Source organism: Anomaloglossus baeobatrachus, chromosome 2 (genome assembly GCF_048569485.1).
Source record: "Anomaloglossus baeobatrachus isolate aAnoBae1 chromosome 2, aAnoBae1.hap1, whole genome shotgun sequence".
Lineage (NCBI taxonomy): Eukaryota > Metazoa > Chordata > Amphibia > Anura > Aromobatidae > Anomaloglossus > Anomaloglossus baeobatrachus.
The window spans coordinates 484645229-484660592 of NC_134354.1; the positions used below are offsets into that span (position 1 = coordinate 484645229).

A 15364-nucleotide genomic window follows, 5' to 3' on the forward strand; every position below is an offset into this window, starting at 1 on the left:
GTATTCTCAAGGTCGGGGCAGTTGTGATTGCGGTCCTGCACCTCTAGGGGTTGGCAGTGATTTTTTTTTGTCCAGGACAGCCTTCTACTCTGGGTTTCATCCAGTGCAGACTGTTAGCGGAGTGCCTCGCTCACTCTCGCCACTCTAACCAATTCGAGTGGTTTGTCATTCTGTCCAAGTCCACTCTGACTTCGACCCAGAAGTTCACAGACCCAGGGACGCAATTCGAGACTCTGTCGGCACTTGTGAATCTGCCTTTAGTCAAACAGCAGTCCCTCCGCTGGCGGTCGACGTCGTTCCATCAGGCACCTAATACAGGTGCTGGATCACATGGTGGTGTCAATGGAAGCAATTCCCTTGCCCAGTTCCATCTGCGTCCTCTGCGGCTGGATATTTTCCGCTGTTGGAACAAGCGGACTTCCTCCTTCCACGGGGCGGTGGCTTTGCCACAGACCAGGGGCTCGTTTCAGTGGTGGCATCGTCCCCTCTGTCTCAGGGACGCTCCCTTCTGGCTCCGTCCCGGGTGATCCTCACCAAGATGCTAGTCTATCCGGCTGGGGAGCAGTATATCTCCACCATGGAGCGCAGGGCACTTGGACTCTGTCCGAATCAGCCCTCTGGATCAATGTGCTGGAAATCAGAGCTGTGTTTCTAGCTCTCCAAGTCTTTCACCCAGCCAGGCACATTCGAGTCCAGTCAGACAACGCTACAGCGTTTGCCTACATCAACCTCCAGGGCGGAACACTCAGCCGCCTGGCAATGTTGGAGGTTCATCGCATTCTTCAGTGGACGAAGGACTCCTAGTCCACCATATCCGCAGCCCACATCCCAGACGTGGAAAACTGGAAGGCAGATTGTCTCTGCCGTCAAACCGTGGCTCCACGATCCTCAGGTTTTTGAGGCAGACGCACTGGTTCGAGTTTGGTCCCAGCTTCGTCTGTCTTACGTGTTTCATCCTCTAGTTCTTGCCCAGAGTCCTGCGCAAGATCAGAAAGGAGGGCCGTCGGGTCATTCTCATTACTCCAGACTGACCCAGGCAGGCTTGGTACCCTGACCTGCTTCGTCTGTCCGTAGAGGTGCCATAGCATCTCCCGGACTGTCCAGACCTTCTCTCACGAGGTCCGTCCTTCCGCCAGAACCTACGGCTCCCAGTTTGACGGCGTGGCGTTTGAGTCATGGATCTTGACGACTTCTGGTATCCCTCCTGAAGTCATCTCCACTATGACTCGAGCTCGGAAGTATCCTTTGGCCTTGCCGACCCTCCTGTCCCTTCTACAGTCCGGTCTGCAGCTAGGACTATCCCTCAATTCCCTTAAGGGACAGGTCTCGGCTCTGTCAGTGTTGTGCCAGCGGCGTATCGCCCGGCTGGCCCAGGTGCGCTCCTTCATGCAGGGCGCATCTCACATCATTCCGCTTTACCGGCGGCCCTTGGAGCCCTGCGACCTTAATTCGGTCCTCACAGCTTCCGGAAACCCCCCTTTGAGCCTCTTACGGAGGTTTCTTTGTTTAGTCTTTCACAGAAAGTGGTCTTTCTAGTGGCCATGACTTCCCTCAAGGGAGTCTCTGTTTTGGCTGCACTCTCTTCGGAGTCCTCCCTTCATCAAGGCAAGGTGGTTCTCCGTCCGACTCCGGACTTTCTCCCTAAGGTGGTTGCTGCCACCTTAACCGGGGCATTCTCCCTGCTTTCCTTTTGTACGGCTCCTGTTCATCGCCTTGAAAGGGCGTTGCATACTCTGGATCTGGTGCGGGCGCTCCGGGTCTATGTGTCTCGCACCGCTGTTCGTAGGCGGTGCACCTTTCTTTTGTGCTGACCGCTGGTCAGCGTAAGGGCCTTTCGGCATTTAAGCCGACCCTGGCTCGTTGGTTTAGGTCGGCCTTTTTCCGATACCTACCAGTGTACTCAAGTGCCTCTCCCGCCGGGGATCAAGGCACACTTGACCAGAGCTGTCGGTGCCTCTTAGATTTTCAGGCACAGGCTACAGCTCAGCAGGTCTGTCAGACTGCCACTTGGACTAGTCTGTATACCTTTTCGAAGCACTACCAAGTGCATGCTCTTGCTTCGGCAGATGCGAGCTTGGGCAGACGCATCCTTCAGGCGGCTGTCGCCCATTTGTGAAGTTAGGTTTCGCCTACTTCTCAGTTTTTCTGTTTATTCCCACCCATGGACTGCTTTAGAACGTCCCATGGTCTGGGTCTCCCATAGGAACGATAAAGAAAAAGAGAATTTTGTTACTTACCGTAAATTCTTTTTCTTATAGTTCCGACATGGGAGACCCAGCACCCTCCCTGTTGCCTGTTGGCAGGTTCTTGTTCCGTGTGTTTTCACCGGCTGTTGTTGTAGACAGAGGTTCCGGTTGTTCCGGGTTTTGCTCTGTCTCTACTTGTGAGTGGATGTCCTCCTTCAGCTTTTGCACTAAACTGGCTAGGACTGGCTACCAGGGGGTGTATATGCTAGGAGGGAGGAGCTACACGTTTGAGTGTAGTACTTTGTGTGTCCTCCGGAGGCAGAAGCTATACACCCATGGTCTGGGTCTCCCATGTCGGAACTATAAGAAAAAGAATTTACGGTAAGTAACAAAATTCTCTTTTTTTTAATGTGTTGCCACTTTTACACAAAAACAAATTTAAAAGGAAATAAGAATTGTTTTTGCATCGCTCTATTTTCAAAGCTGAAGCTATTTAATTTTTCATTTGACTGCGGTGTGTGGTGGCTTATTTTTTGTGGGACAAAGACTAATTCAGCTATACAATTTTTTACTTATATTAGACTGAATTTTATTCCACTTTTTTCAGCGGTATAACAAAAAAACCATTGTTTTTTGACCAGTTTTTATTTTTTTATACTGTTCACTGAAGGGGTTAAATAGTGCAACGGTTTTATAGATTTGGTATTGCTGCATGCAGAACGACTCAATGTACTTTGTTGTTACACAAATATATTGATCTGGTTTTTTTTTTTTGTTCTTTACTTTTATTTTTTTTTACTTTTCTACTTCGTCCCTCTATGGGACTTTAACTTTTATTAGTCTCATCGCTGGTATAATTCACTGCCATGCACAAGCATAGCAATGCATTACACCTGTCAGTGGCACTCTGCCTGTTAGACTCAGCCAGAAGCAGTGTCTAACAGGGCACCTTAACATGGCAGACTCTGAGATCATCATTTTAACTCTAGCTACTCTGACAACACTCAGCTCCCCCATGGTAATGTCATGGGGGTGCTGGAGGGGTGGGAGGAGCCTACTCCCACACTTCTTTGTGCTGTGATTGCAGCAAAGGTTAATATCATCAGGACCTTATCCAAATTAGGTACCTTTGAGGTCTTCGGTTAGAACTACCATTCTGCACAAGAGTCCCAGCGCCTGCAGGACACTGGGAGTCCCAATCACAGCCTGACTGCTGACCGTAAAATGCCGAGGCTGCACAGCGCCCAGCAAGCACTGTCATTTATCTACATTCTGCGGTAGAGAAGAGGTGAAGATTCCCTTCACTTGAACTAAGGGGCCTAGAGCAACCCCTGACAAACAGCCCAATAGAATTATCCCTACCTCACCCAATCAAAAAGACAACGTCCTTCTAGCATTCGTCAAACTGAGTAGCGGCATCCTTTACACCACTGAATCTGACACTTGACATTGTGCTTGGTGATGTAAGACTTGTAATAAGTTGCTCACCTTAGAAACTTATGCCATGACTCTCCTGACACAGTTTTGTGCTTCTGTTAATACTAGAGGAGTTTTATATCTCCATAGTTATTGTGGCAGTAGAGTATTAGTGACTTTTATGCACTATGTGCCTATGTACTCGCTGACCCATTTCTGTGGTCTGTCACTGTGTGGATGAGTCGCTGTGTTTCCTAAACCAAGCCACTATTCAGTGATATGACTCACATATGATAGTGGCATATTCAGTAAGGATGAAATTTAATAAACTAACTTAACGCACTATTACTAAACTATGCTTGAATTCCGTGAGTTCTTTATAATGACCCATTCATTCACAAATCTTTGTAAAGACAAACTGCATGACTAGGGGCTGAACTTTATACACTGGATAACAATGGGCCTAATGACAATCCTGAATTCAAAGATTTTGGTTAAGGCCTGGCTTTGCAGTGACTGTGTGGATGAAGCGCCACCATCCCATGGAGGGCCAATGATTCCTAGATTGTGAAACCATCGCGATGGGATTAGTTTCCGCTGCACTGTCCGACTACACCACAAGAGCTATGTCCCACTTTTTTCCCCCATGTAGTGCAGATTACTATATACAGTATATAAATCTGTAAAATGGTTCACAGATGAACAGTAATAAACATTGCTTTAAAAATCAAACAAAAAAAGCAGGACAAGAACACAATTTTATTATAAGTGTATGGATTTTATTAACAGATTTATAAAAATATTCAGATAATAATATAGCACAAGAACCATATATTTTTTATGTTCGAAGGGCAAGATAACAAAATATCTGTATGTGATTGATACTTATCTTTATTACCGTCAAGAAGGTTATTACAAACCTGAATTTCTAGCTGGGCGACGAACTGGAATCTCAATATAAAAACAAAGGAGACAAGATCTTTATAAAGGATTTAGCCGTTTCTCCACAACAGATTACCATCTTGGAGAACAGGAACACATGATTGTGGTACAAGGAGCAGGAATCATCTTCAAGGATAGATTAGGTATTACATACAAAGTCAGGGCTACATCACAATAAGTATGTTGATAAAAATACTTCACATGTTCAAGATAAAAGCATGCTGCCAGGGAATGAACAGCACCGTGTTTACTGCATAGTATAATTCATCAAAAGCTCAAATTTGCTATATATGTTCAAATAGCATAGTGACTACAAATACAGTATAATGATAGGAGGAAATGGAGGGTTAAGGCACAAAATAAACAATAGAAAGCAATGAATGACGTACAGACTGCAGAGCACAAGTGAAATTCAAGTAATTCTCAATGCTCTGCTAAAGTTACATTCCATGATTCCCTTTATGATATTACACTGTGAGTAGAGATGGGTTGGCTGTCTACCACACATGGGTAAAGGCACTAGTAATGCATTGGTTGTGCAAGGCAAGTCCAAAATGCAGTGAGACATCAAGCCGCCCCATAGGAGCACGACAGGTAGCAATCTACAGACCTCCGGGGAGTATGTTTTTATACTCTTGAGATGCCGTACATGTCTTTGAGTACAAATATAAGAGATGATACTATGAACCATAGTGTAGAACATGGTCTTCATTAGAGCTTGTTCACACGCTGCAATTTTTCTGTGTAAAAAAAAAACAAAAACGTACCAGCAAAGTACGTGAGATTTCTGAAATCTCATGCTGCTTACTTTTTCCTTCCGGATTTGAACCATTGAAGCATTTAATTTTTTTTTTATATCTGCACCCTGTCAATTCTTTCAGTATTTTTCATCCATTCAAGTGAATTGGGAAAAAAACGGCATGTAAAAAAAGTGTCAAAAACGCGCATGGTTTACTTAGTGATTTTCTGGCCAACACTGCTTTCTGCAGCAAAAAAATCTGGCTGCTAGAAATTCTCAATGAGTGCATGCACCCACAACGTGTTACCTATCTGCTCTAAGATTCCGGTCACACTTTGCTTATTTCTGGAGGTTTCTGCAGGAGAAACGCTCCAAACAGTCATGGATTTTGAATGTCGAATCGTTTTTAGAGAGTTTCTGCTCCAAAATGGCTGAAATAACAAAAAAAACAAAAACCTCAGTGTAAAAAAAACACAGCCTGAGGGTATGTGCACACGGTATGGGTACACTGCATCCTGGACGCAGCATGTCATGTCGCGCCATCAGTGCTCTCCACAGGGAACTGTAGCTGCCCGTGCCCACGATCAGTGCGCAGGCCACTGCGGACTTTCATTGTGTTTTCCCTGTGGAGAACACTCGTGTCTCCGCAGCATAAATTAACATGCTGAGGCTCGGGAAGCCACACCGCATGTCTCTTTACGCTGCAGAGAAAAGAAGCAAAGTGGACATGGGATTTCAAGAAATCCCATCCACTGTATGTGTACTGTACAATGCAGTGTTTTGGATGCAGCGAAAACACTGTACGTCCAAAACGTTGCAAACCCTGATAGTGTGCACATACCCTAAAGGTTCAGACTTTTCCCGGGGTCATGCGACGCTAAGTAGTCTGTGACCAGTTTTTTCTCTACGCACAAACGCATATGTGCTTACTTCAAGAGCTTTTCAGTCACATATACAGTGTTTTAGTGAAGTAATACTGTTCTACATATGGCGACATAAAACAAGGTACATAGCAATACATAAATGACACTGGGTTCAGCTGCTGTACTGCAGCAAGGCAAGAAGGTATTAATGAGGTGAAGGAATAAATAGCCTGTGCACTGTACTTGAATACAATTATCATGCAGATAAATATTGCCGTGAATGTTAGTGCAGGTAACAGCCTCAGTGAATAGAACAAAGTCAAGTAGAAGGTATGATCAATGCTGGACCAGCATGCTGCACGCTGCAGACTCTTCTCTCCCGCACAGGAAAGGATTATTTTCTTGCTAAGGTATCAGAGAGCTTTTTCAGCCGTTTCTTCAACTCCAGAGGGAACTTCTCATAGCATTTCTTACAGACCGGCTTCATGTCAAATTCCACAAACTTGTTCCTTAGAAAAAAAAAATAAATAACGCGATCAGTAAAGGCTGCAAGACAAAGCACGGCAAAATCCAGGTCATGGGGAAACCATTCTCCCTCAACATTAAGAAAAATGGTGCCATCTCTCAAATCATATTTGGTTCTTGAAAAGTATGGCCACTATTGAAGGTGTTACTGGGGCCAAAATGATATATCTAACTGGTCCTGGAGAGACTGATCCCCATCATATAATGGGGCAACAAAAATAATGAGCTTAAAAGCGATCACCCGACCACAAACTGATAAAACCTATGACTAGAACGTAAATTCAATGATTTGTATTTAAAATCAAAGGGATTAGACTGAACCCACTCATCTTTAGTAACAGGTGGGTTATTAAAACGTCACAAAGTTCACACAAGGTTAAAGTGCATGCCTAGATGAGTAAGTGCTATCATGTAGGACTGGTTATTCTGAAGCTCACACTTTAGTCTCTGCTCTGTCCAGTATGGTCACGGGTTAGATACTTGGCCTCGGCCACATGCTCATGTGAATGGTTGGCTTGTTATCTTTTCTGCAGCTGCCACACAACCCTCTGGCTACGTCCTTGTGCATTACTCAGGAGACTCATCCTACAGCTGTGCTCTACTTAGAGGACAGCAGAGGAACACACACTACCAATACCAGTGCAAAGAATGACACTGGAGCCATATATAAAATCTCCATCTTTCTCACTAACCAGCTATTATATTAGTACAGTCTTTATCACGTACATCCATTATTTAGAAGACAGCTTGTCACTACCAAGGGCTTTCTAAAACGTTAAAGGTCATTATAAATATTACTTTTTAGCTCATTGGTATTTGGTTGCATAGGCTCTCAAAATTGGATGCATACTGCCTTCCTGACCCAGGAATGGGGCGTCCCAGTGGCCTTTTGACCCAAATCACATTTACCAATTGAACTCCTTATGACAGTCTTACGAATTAAAACGGCAGAAGAGGGTACTAATTCTGATCCGCTGTTTTAAAACGGTGGCAATAAAATAGTAAATAGCGCCCCCGAGCGTCAGAAAATCTCTGGGGTTTAAGCTACTGGGGGCAGCCGAGACCCTGAAGATCACAATTTGGGACTTTTTCTTCCGGTCCCCAGTCACGTGATCACCGATATATAACGGAGAATTGTGAACATTGCAGAAAATGGAAGCATCGGTAAAAAATGATTTATCTCCCACATGGCATGATCAAACATGTCAGATGGGAGATAAATCTCCTCCCTCGGTCCCCCGATGTGGCATAGTGCCCTCCACCCCCAGTCCACCTCATAATCACCTAAAACGGCCGCCGCACTTGTTGCGCGCTGGCTGCATGCGTCCTCCTCCTCTAATTTCTGCCTGATATGACATGTCAGATGAAGCAGAAAAGTTGTCCCCAGGTCCAGCCAGGTGACCTTTGGTTCCCTTGGTCCCACTTGTAGCGTCTGTCCCCCACCACCCCTCCTCCTTGTTGTCAGAAGAAATGACGACGACATGCACAGAGAGCTCTCAGCTGGCTCTGCACACATGGACACTGAGCTTAGAGCAGCTTATACTGCCGTGTTGTGGATCCGGGGAGTGTGACTGCAGTATTCTCAGGTCACTGCACCCATACTTCTCACATGGAGGGTCTGCTCTTCCAGAAAATAGGGGAAGCGTGGTCCCCCATATCCTGGAATGAGATTACTGCAGGTCACTCTGCCCTAAGTTGGACCAGGACAGTGTGGCTGCAGTATTCTCACTCCGATCACTGTAGTCACACTTTTCACATGCAGTGCTGCACTTCTAGAAAATGAGTAACACGTTCCATATTCTGGAAAGTCCAGAATCGTCGTGGGACCTCCAAAATGGATTTCGGAGGACCGTATTTTTTTTTTCTTTTCAATAAATTGATGAACGAGGGAATGTGTTGGGGAGTGTTTTTTTTACAAATCTTTATTTTTATTTTTTATTACTGACTGGGTGTAATGTCGGGTATTTGATAGACCCCGTGACATCACAAACCTATGGGTTTGATGCAAGCAGCACAAGGATTGGAGCATCTAATGGATGCGCCTATTATGGGGCGGCTGTGGCCTGCTATTTTTAGGCTGGGAAGGGCCAAATAACCGCTGGACCTTCCCACCCTGAAAATACCAGACCCCAGCTGTCCACTTTACCTTTTAAAAAAACATTGTGGGGTGACCTCCAAATTGGATCATCAGCCAAGGTGAAGTTAATAGCTGTGGTCTGCAGCAGTCTGCTTTACCCTAGCTGGCTGACAAAAAATGGGGATACCCCACGTCGATTTTTTAATTATTTATTGGCTAAATACAAGGCTAAACACCCTTTAGTGCTACATGAAAGTCACTAAAGGGTGCCAGCTTAGAATATGTAGCCGGTGGGGTGTTTTCACTGCGACCATAACGCTGCATTGTGCAGTACAAGTGCAGTGGAAGGATTTTTAGAAATCTCGTGCCCACTGTGTTTCTTTTCTCTGCATCATTAACTGACCTACTCTGTGACTTCCCAAGCCGCAGCATGTCAATTTGCTGCGGAGACGAGAGTGTTCAACGCGGGTAGAATAGAGCTAAAGTCCGCAGTGGCCTGAAAGCAGATCGTGGGCACGGGCAGCTGCGTTCTCATGCAGACAACACTCACATTTCTGAAGGAGTACTGGTACTAGACATTGTGTACTAGACGTGGTGTCGCCGGATCATGGGCACAGTCTAAAAGTGAGAAATCTGCTGCTACAGCAACATTTTTGTGAAGTACCTGTAGATTCAAAATACTCACTATACCCCTGAATAAAATCCTTGTGGGGTCTAGTTTCCAAAATGGGGTCATTTGTGTGGGGTTTGTGCTGTATAGGTACCCTTGGGGCCCTGTAAATGCAACATGGTGCCCGCAATTTATTTACAATTTTCCAAAATTCAAATGGTGCTCCTTCCATTCCAAGCCGTTCCATTTGTCCAAACAAAGGTTTCTGACCAAATGTGGGGTGTCCCTACAATAAGAAATTAGATAAACTGTGGGGTACACTTTTTGGTGTTGCCTCTTGAAAAAGTGAGAAATTTGGTGCTAAATCAACATTTATGTGAAAACAAAAAATAATTAAAATTTTCAATATGAGAAACTAATATTAAATTCTGTTAAGTACCTGTGGGCTCAAAAAGCTCACTATACCCCTAGATAAAATCCTTGAGGGGTCTAGTTTCCAGAATGGATCACTTGTGGGAGGTTTCTGCTGTTTTGGTACCATAGGGGCCTGGCAAATGCAACATTGTGCCCACAATCTATTTCAGCCAAATTTCTGTTACAAAATTCAAATATTGCGCCTTCTGTTTCGAGCCCTCCCATTTGTCCAAATAGAGGTTTCTGACCACACTTGGGGTATCGGCGCGCTCAGAAAAAACTGGGGAACACATTTTGGGATCCATTCTGATGTGTTATTTCTTCTAAAAGTGAATAAATTGGGTCTAGAGCAACATTTTTAGGTAAAAGGATTTGTTTTTTCATTCCACATCACTAGTTCCTGTGAAGCATCTGAAGGGTTAATAAACTTCTTGGATGTGATTTCGAGTACTTTGAGGGGTGCAGTTCTTTGAATGGTGTCACTTTTGGGTATTTTATGTCGCCTACGCCTCTCAAAAGTCACTTCAAATGTGATGTGGTCCCTAAAAAAAAATAGTTTTGTAAATTTTGTTGAAAAAATGAAAAATTGCTGAGGAGAACTTTGAACCCTTTTAACTTCCAAACCCCAAAAAATGTTGTTTCAAAAATTGCGCTGATGTAAAGTAGACGTGTAATTATTAACTATTTTGTGTGACATAACTGTTTTTCAAAATTTTCATCAAATCTCCGATTATTTCACAAATAAAAGCAAAAATTATCATAAATTTACCACTATCATGAAGGACAAATATGTCACGAAAAAACAAAATCTCCGAATCACCGAGATCTGCAGGAAGAGTTATAACATCAAAGTGACACTGGTCAGAATTGCAAAAAATGGCCCGGTCATTAAGTACAAAACTGGCTTCGTCCTTAAGGGGTTAGAGGAATTTTCTGGTTTTGGTAAATCCTTTCCTCTTCCCACCTCAAACACCCTCCCACCTTCTCTGCAATTTGTTTTTACTCCCCCTCCCCAGATCCTGGGCAGACTCTGCTCCTAGTGTCTGTTATTGCCTACAGCAGTGACATCACATCATCCGCGTTACAGCCAATAACTGAGCGGCTTGCGTCATCAGCTCGGGCAGCGCTACTGAGCTCAATGATTGGTTGCCATTATGGTGACGTGACATCAGAACTGCTGACAATTAAACGGACAAAAAAAAAAAAGCAGCAGCCAGGGTGCATAGGTTTTCTCAAAACTGGGAATGTTTTTTAAAGTACCACTCCAGCACTTTAATTTTTTTTTTTATTTCAATGCTGGAGTGGTGCTTTAAATCTAAGTCCCCTACCCTGTCTTATACTCACCTCACGGTGGCATCATCTTTTTAAAAGCGCCCCTCCAGCTGGTCTTTAGCAGCTTTAGTCTTCCCTCGAGCACGTCAGAGGTCACACCTCAATCAAACTCTATGAGAGCCCCATTCTTGCTCTCATAGAGATGCATTAAAAGCTTGTGACATAACTTCTGAACAGTCAGAAGTTATGAGCACAAGATGGCGCTGTGGGACCGGGCAGGTGACCAAAAAAAAAAGGATGAAGCCGCTGGAGGGAGAGTATAAATCCAGTGGCAGGGGACTTTGATTTAAAACACCACTCCAGAAGTGTGGTGGGCAGGGCGTGCGCAGTGTGATTCTGCAGGTCTTCAATAAAATGATACCAGATGCAGCGCATGCGCAGACTGAAAATTCAGCTCCATGACCTCTTTATTAAGCTGAAATCTCGATCTGTGCATGTGCCGCATCTGGCACCATTTTATTGACGACAGTCTGTATAATCACTCCACATGATCTTCAATAAAATGGCGCCGGCGCCATTTTATTGAAGACCTGCAGAATCACACTGCACATGCTCTTCCCACCGCAATCGTGGTGACAGTGTGCAGTTTCAAAAAAGGAGGTGGGTCACTGAAAAATCAGTAAACCTGTACAAGAAACAGGAAGCAGGCGGAGAAGAAGATGATCCTACCCCCAAGTCATGCCCCGATGCACAAGTGCTGCACGGATGATGTCATCATTAAAACTTTAAAGGGAGATTATTCAGCAACCAAAAATCGGATTTCTTCCCTGCAGGTATCCATTTGATCAGCATCACAGCGCCATTATGACCATGTATTTATAGTGCTAAATCAGGTTCTCTTTCAGCTTGTAAAGTGGTAGCATATAAACAATTGGTGATATCACCATCTTGATTTTCAGACATATCTACCATGAAGCACTTGCATTTTTTTTTCTATAGAAACTTGTATGTAAGTGGGGCACAGCTGAGAGCACTTTTGGAAATATTAGCACTAAATACAATTTTAATATTTTGTACATTTTTGGGTCTAGGAAGAGACTTCTTAGATTATTTCTACTAGTGATGAATTATGAAAGTAATGGAATACATTCCATAGAATTAGAGAAAAACCATCATTTTGTTCATGGCTTGATTATGTAAGTTCAGCATTGCCAACCCCATGTGCACTCCAGGGATTAGTACGTGACAGTTACACACAAGCAGGCCACTAACCCATGTGACAAGGACGGAAGGAAGAGCGATCACAGACAGGAGCCTTTTTTCTTTTTGTCCTTATCTTTGGCGTCTTTTGATAACTTGGATAGTCGACGTTTAAATTCATCCGGCATCTTGTCATAACAAGGCTTGCAAGTGGGCTTTAAATCTATTTCTACAAACTTATGCCTTAGTGAGTAATGGGAAAAGAAAGAACAGAAAATGATAGAAAGAATAAGAAGCAGCAAAAGAAGAGACCAGAGAGATGAGGACACAGGCAGACAAGAAACATCTGTGTAATCAGGAGATCCTTAATAGGAAAGGAAACCTTTGTACAGAGGACAGTGCCAGGATATGTTCCACTGGTGTCCAGCAGGGGGAAGAGCACGCCCAGAGACCAGTGGTCAGAGCTTAGAAAACGTTTCTCCTTGTGGAAAGTCCAAAGCTGACGTAAGGAGACTTGAAGGCCATTAAATAAAGGACCTCAGCATAGTCATCTTTGTGGGTCATTCAATTTGTAGAATTTTTATTTCCAAAGTTCCATGAATTACTTACTTGAGAGTTAACTTTGTGTTACAGGTGGAACAAGCAAAACAGTTCACACACCAGGCCTTGTTCAGAGCAGATACCACTAGAAAAACAGAGGATAGTTAGAAATGATTTGTTCTACAGAAGGCCTCTCTTCTTTCTGTATACAAGTGCTATAGATACTGTGCATTTTATATGCTCGCCAGCAGGTGGCAGCATTACCAATGGCCTGCTAAGATAACGGGAACCTGTCTCTCTATTCAAGCTGCCCAACTCCCAGCCAGGTATATTTCACTATGAAACATTTCAGAGAAAACAACATTTTAGCAGCTAGCCAGGGCCTATAGCCAGGCTCCAATACTTGCTGCCAGCGGTTTGGGCAGCACAAATCGAGTGACCGGATCCATTGCTACACTGTTTGAGGGTACACCCTGTTGTAAATATATTCTCAGGAATCACACTGTAAGTAGAAGTTGTTGTGCCAAAACACATGAAATTAAGGCTATAATTCCACGTTGCTTTTTGTGTGCTTCTTTTCTGCACACAAAAAAAACATTTTGGCAGGAAAAAAGCAGCTGAAAAAAACGTGCTTTTTTATTGCATTTGCGTGTTTTTTTCACTTGCGTGTTTTTTTTCCTGCTTTTTTAATCATGGCAATCACGGGGGTTGAGGCGTTGTACCCCCACGATTGCCATCAGGACTCCGGCTGATATTACAGCCGAGACCCGGCTCTCACTGTCCAACCCGGACCGGTTTAACCCCCTGAATGCTGCGATCAGTGGAATCACAGCATTCAGAAGGCAGGAAGAGGGATCGCTTACCTCTCCCTGGCGATTGAGTCCCTGTAATGTGATCACAGGAACCGGATCGCTGCCATGGTAACCCTAGGTCGTCACCATGAGGACCAGAGTTACTGAGCTACGGAGAGCCTCACACACCATGCTGTAAGCACGGTATGTGAGGCAAAAGTGCTGCGATATAATCCACTGTAGTGATAAAGCAGTGCAAGGGATTATAGAAACATAGGAAATAAAAGCAGAAACAATTGACATACTGCTTCTTTATTCAGCAACAAAATCTGCAAGCAAAAAGAAGCAGCATGTGCACAATAAGGCTCTGTGCGCACTGGGAAATGGAATTTTCTTGTGAAAATTCCGCATCCTCTCAAAGATTACCGCACCTGCGGTAAAAAACCGCGGGAAACCGCACCCGAAAACCGCATGCGGTTTGCCGCGGTTTTACCGCGGTATTGCCGCGTGCGGGTTGGGATGTGCTTTATTGCATTCAATGCAATAAAGCACATTAAAAAAAAAAAAAAAAAAAAAGAAAAAAAAAAGTCATTTAATTCTGAGATAGTAGATGGACAGAAGAATAGATAGAGGGATAGATAGATAGACAGAGGGATAGATAGAAGGATAGATAGATGACAGATCGCTGCATTTCCCACGGTCGGCCGTGGGAAATGACCGGTAATTACCTCTGCTGTCTGCTGCATTCAGCGCTGTGTCTGACAGTCGCGGCTGGATGTCAGCAGTGCAGGACGCCGGAGCCGGAGCTGTGGATTACGCCGGAGCATTGTTTGGGGGGGGTTAATAAAATGGTGAACGAGGCTTGTTGGTTTTATTTAAAATAAAGGATTTTTCTGTGTGTGTGTTTTATTCACTTTACTTATGGGTTGATCATGTCAGCTGTCACATAGACGCTGCCATGATCAAGCCTGGGGTTAATGGCGGTGGTCCCCCATCACCATTAACCCCTTGTATTACCTTGCCACCACTGCTACACGGTGGCAAGAAGAGCCGAGGACACGCCGGTATTGTCGCATAATGTATGCGACAGTGCCGGGGCAGCTGCGGCTGATATTCTCGGCTGCGGGAGGGGGAGTGAGGCGGGGGACATTATCCCTGCCCCTCTCCCTCCCCAGCCTGAGAATACCGGCCCGCCGCTGTGTGCTTACCTCGGCTGGAAGGTAAATATGCAGCGGAGCCCACGTTCTTTTTTTTCTATATTTCCGTTTTCTTTCTATGTGTGTTCTATGTGTCTGTGTCTATGTGATCTATGTCTGTGATGTCTGTGTCTGTGATGTGTTTGTGTTTACTCTCTGCACGGCTTCCTCTTCCTGTAATGACATCACTTCCCTGCAAAACCGCAGACAGGCGATGTACATTACCGGAGGTAAACCGCGAAATACCGCAGGGAATAAACGCAAGAAAACGCAGTGAACCGCACAGAATTTGCTGCCTGCGTTATTCCCTGCGGGATTTCATGATTAACATTGAGTCAATGGAGTGAAATCCCGCAGCGACGTGCGGGAAAGAAGTGACATGCACTTGTTTTTGCTGCGGGATTCCCGCAGCAAAACATGCAGCTGTCAAATTACGCCTAGTGCGCACAGGATTTTTTTTCTCCATAGGATTTGCTGGTGATTCACTGCAGAGATGTTATGAACATTTTCTGCAGCGAAACATGCAGCAAATCTGCGGAAAATCCGCGGCAAAATCCGGTAAGTGCGCACATAGCCTAAGTCACGATTCTCAT

The 15364-nt window shown here is 44.5% G+C and overlaps 1 protein-coding gene across 6 annotated transcripts in view; it reads right to left on the bottom strand.

The window, feature by feature from the left end:
• Positions 1-4349: 4349 nt before the first annotated feature.
• The window catches only part of LIMS1 (LIM zinc finger domain containing 1), a 107490-nt gene continuing 96475 nt past the window's right edge, over positions 4350-15364 (bottom strand). For 4 of the 6 annotated variants that reach the window (XM_075336443.1, XM_075336448.1, XM_075336446.1 and 1 more), the window contains exons 9-11: positions 12854-12929; positions 12317-12487; positions 6569-6655 (exon numbers count right to left, since the gene is read on the bottom strand). In XM_075336443.1, coding sequence (XP_075192558.1) covers positions 12346-12487; positions 12854-12929 — 218 coding nt within the window. In that variant the 3' untranslated portion in view covers positions 6569-6655; positions 12317-12345. Of the gene's footprint in view, positions 6656-12316; positions 12488-12853; positions 12930-15364 lie in introns of all 6 variants that reach the window. The other 2 variants (XM_075336447.1, XM_075336445.1) reach the window with 1 other exon arrangement.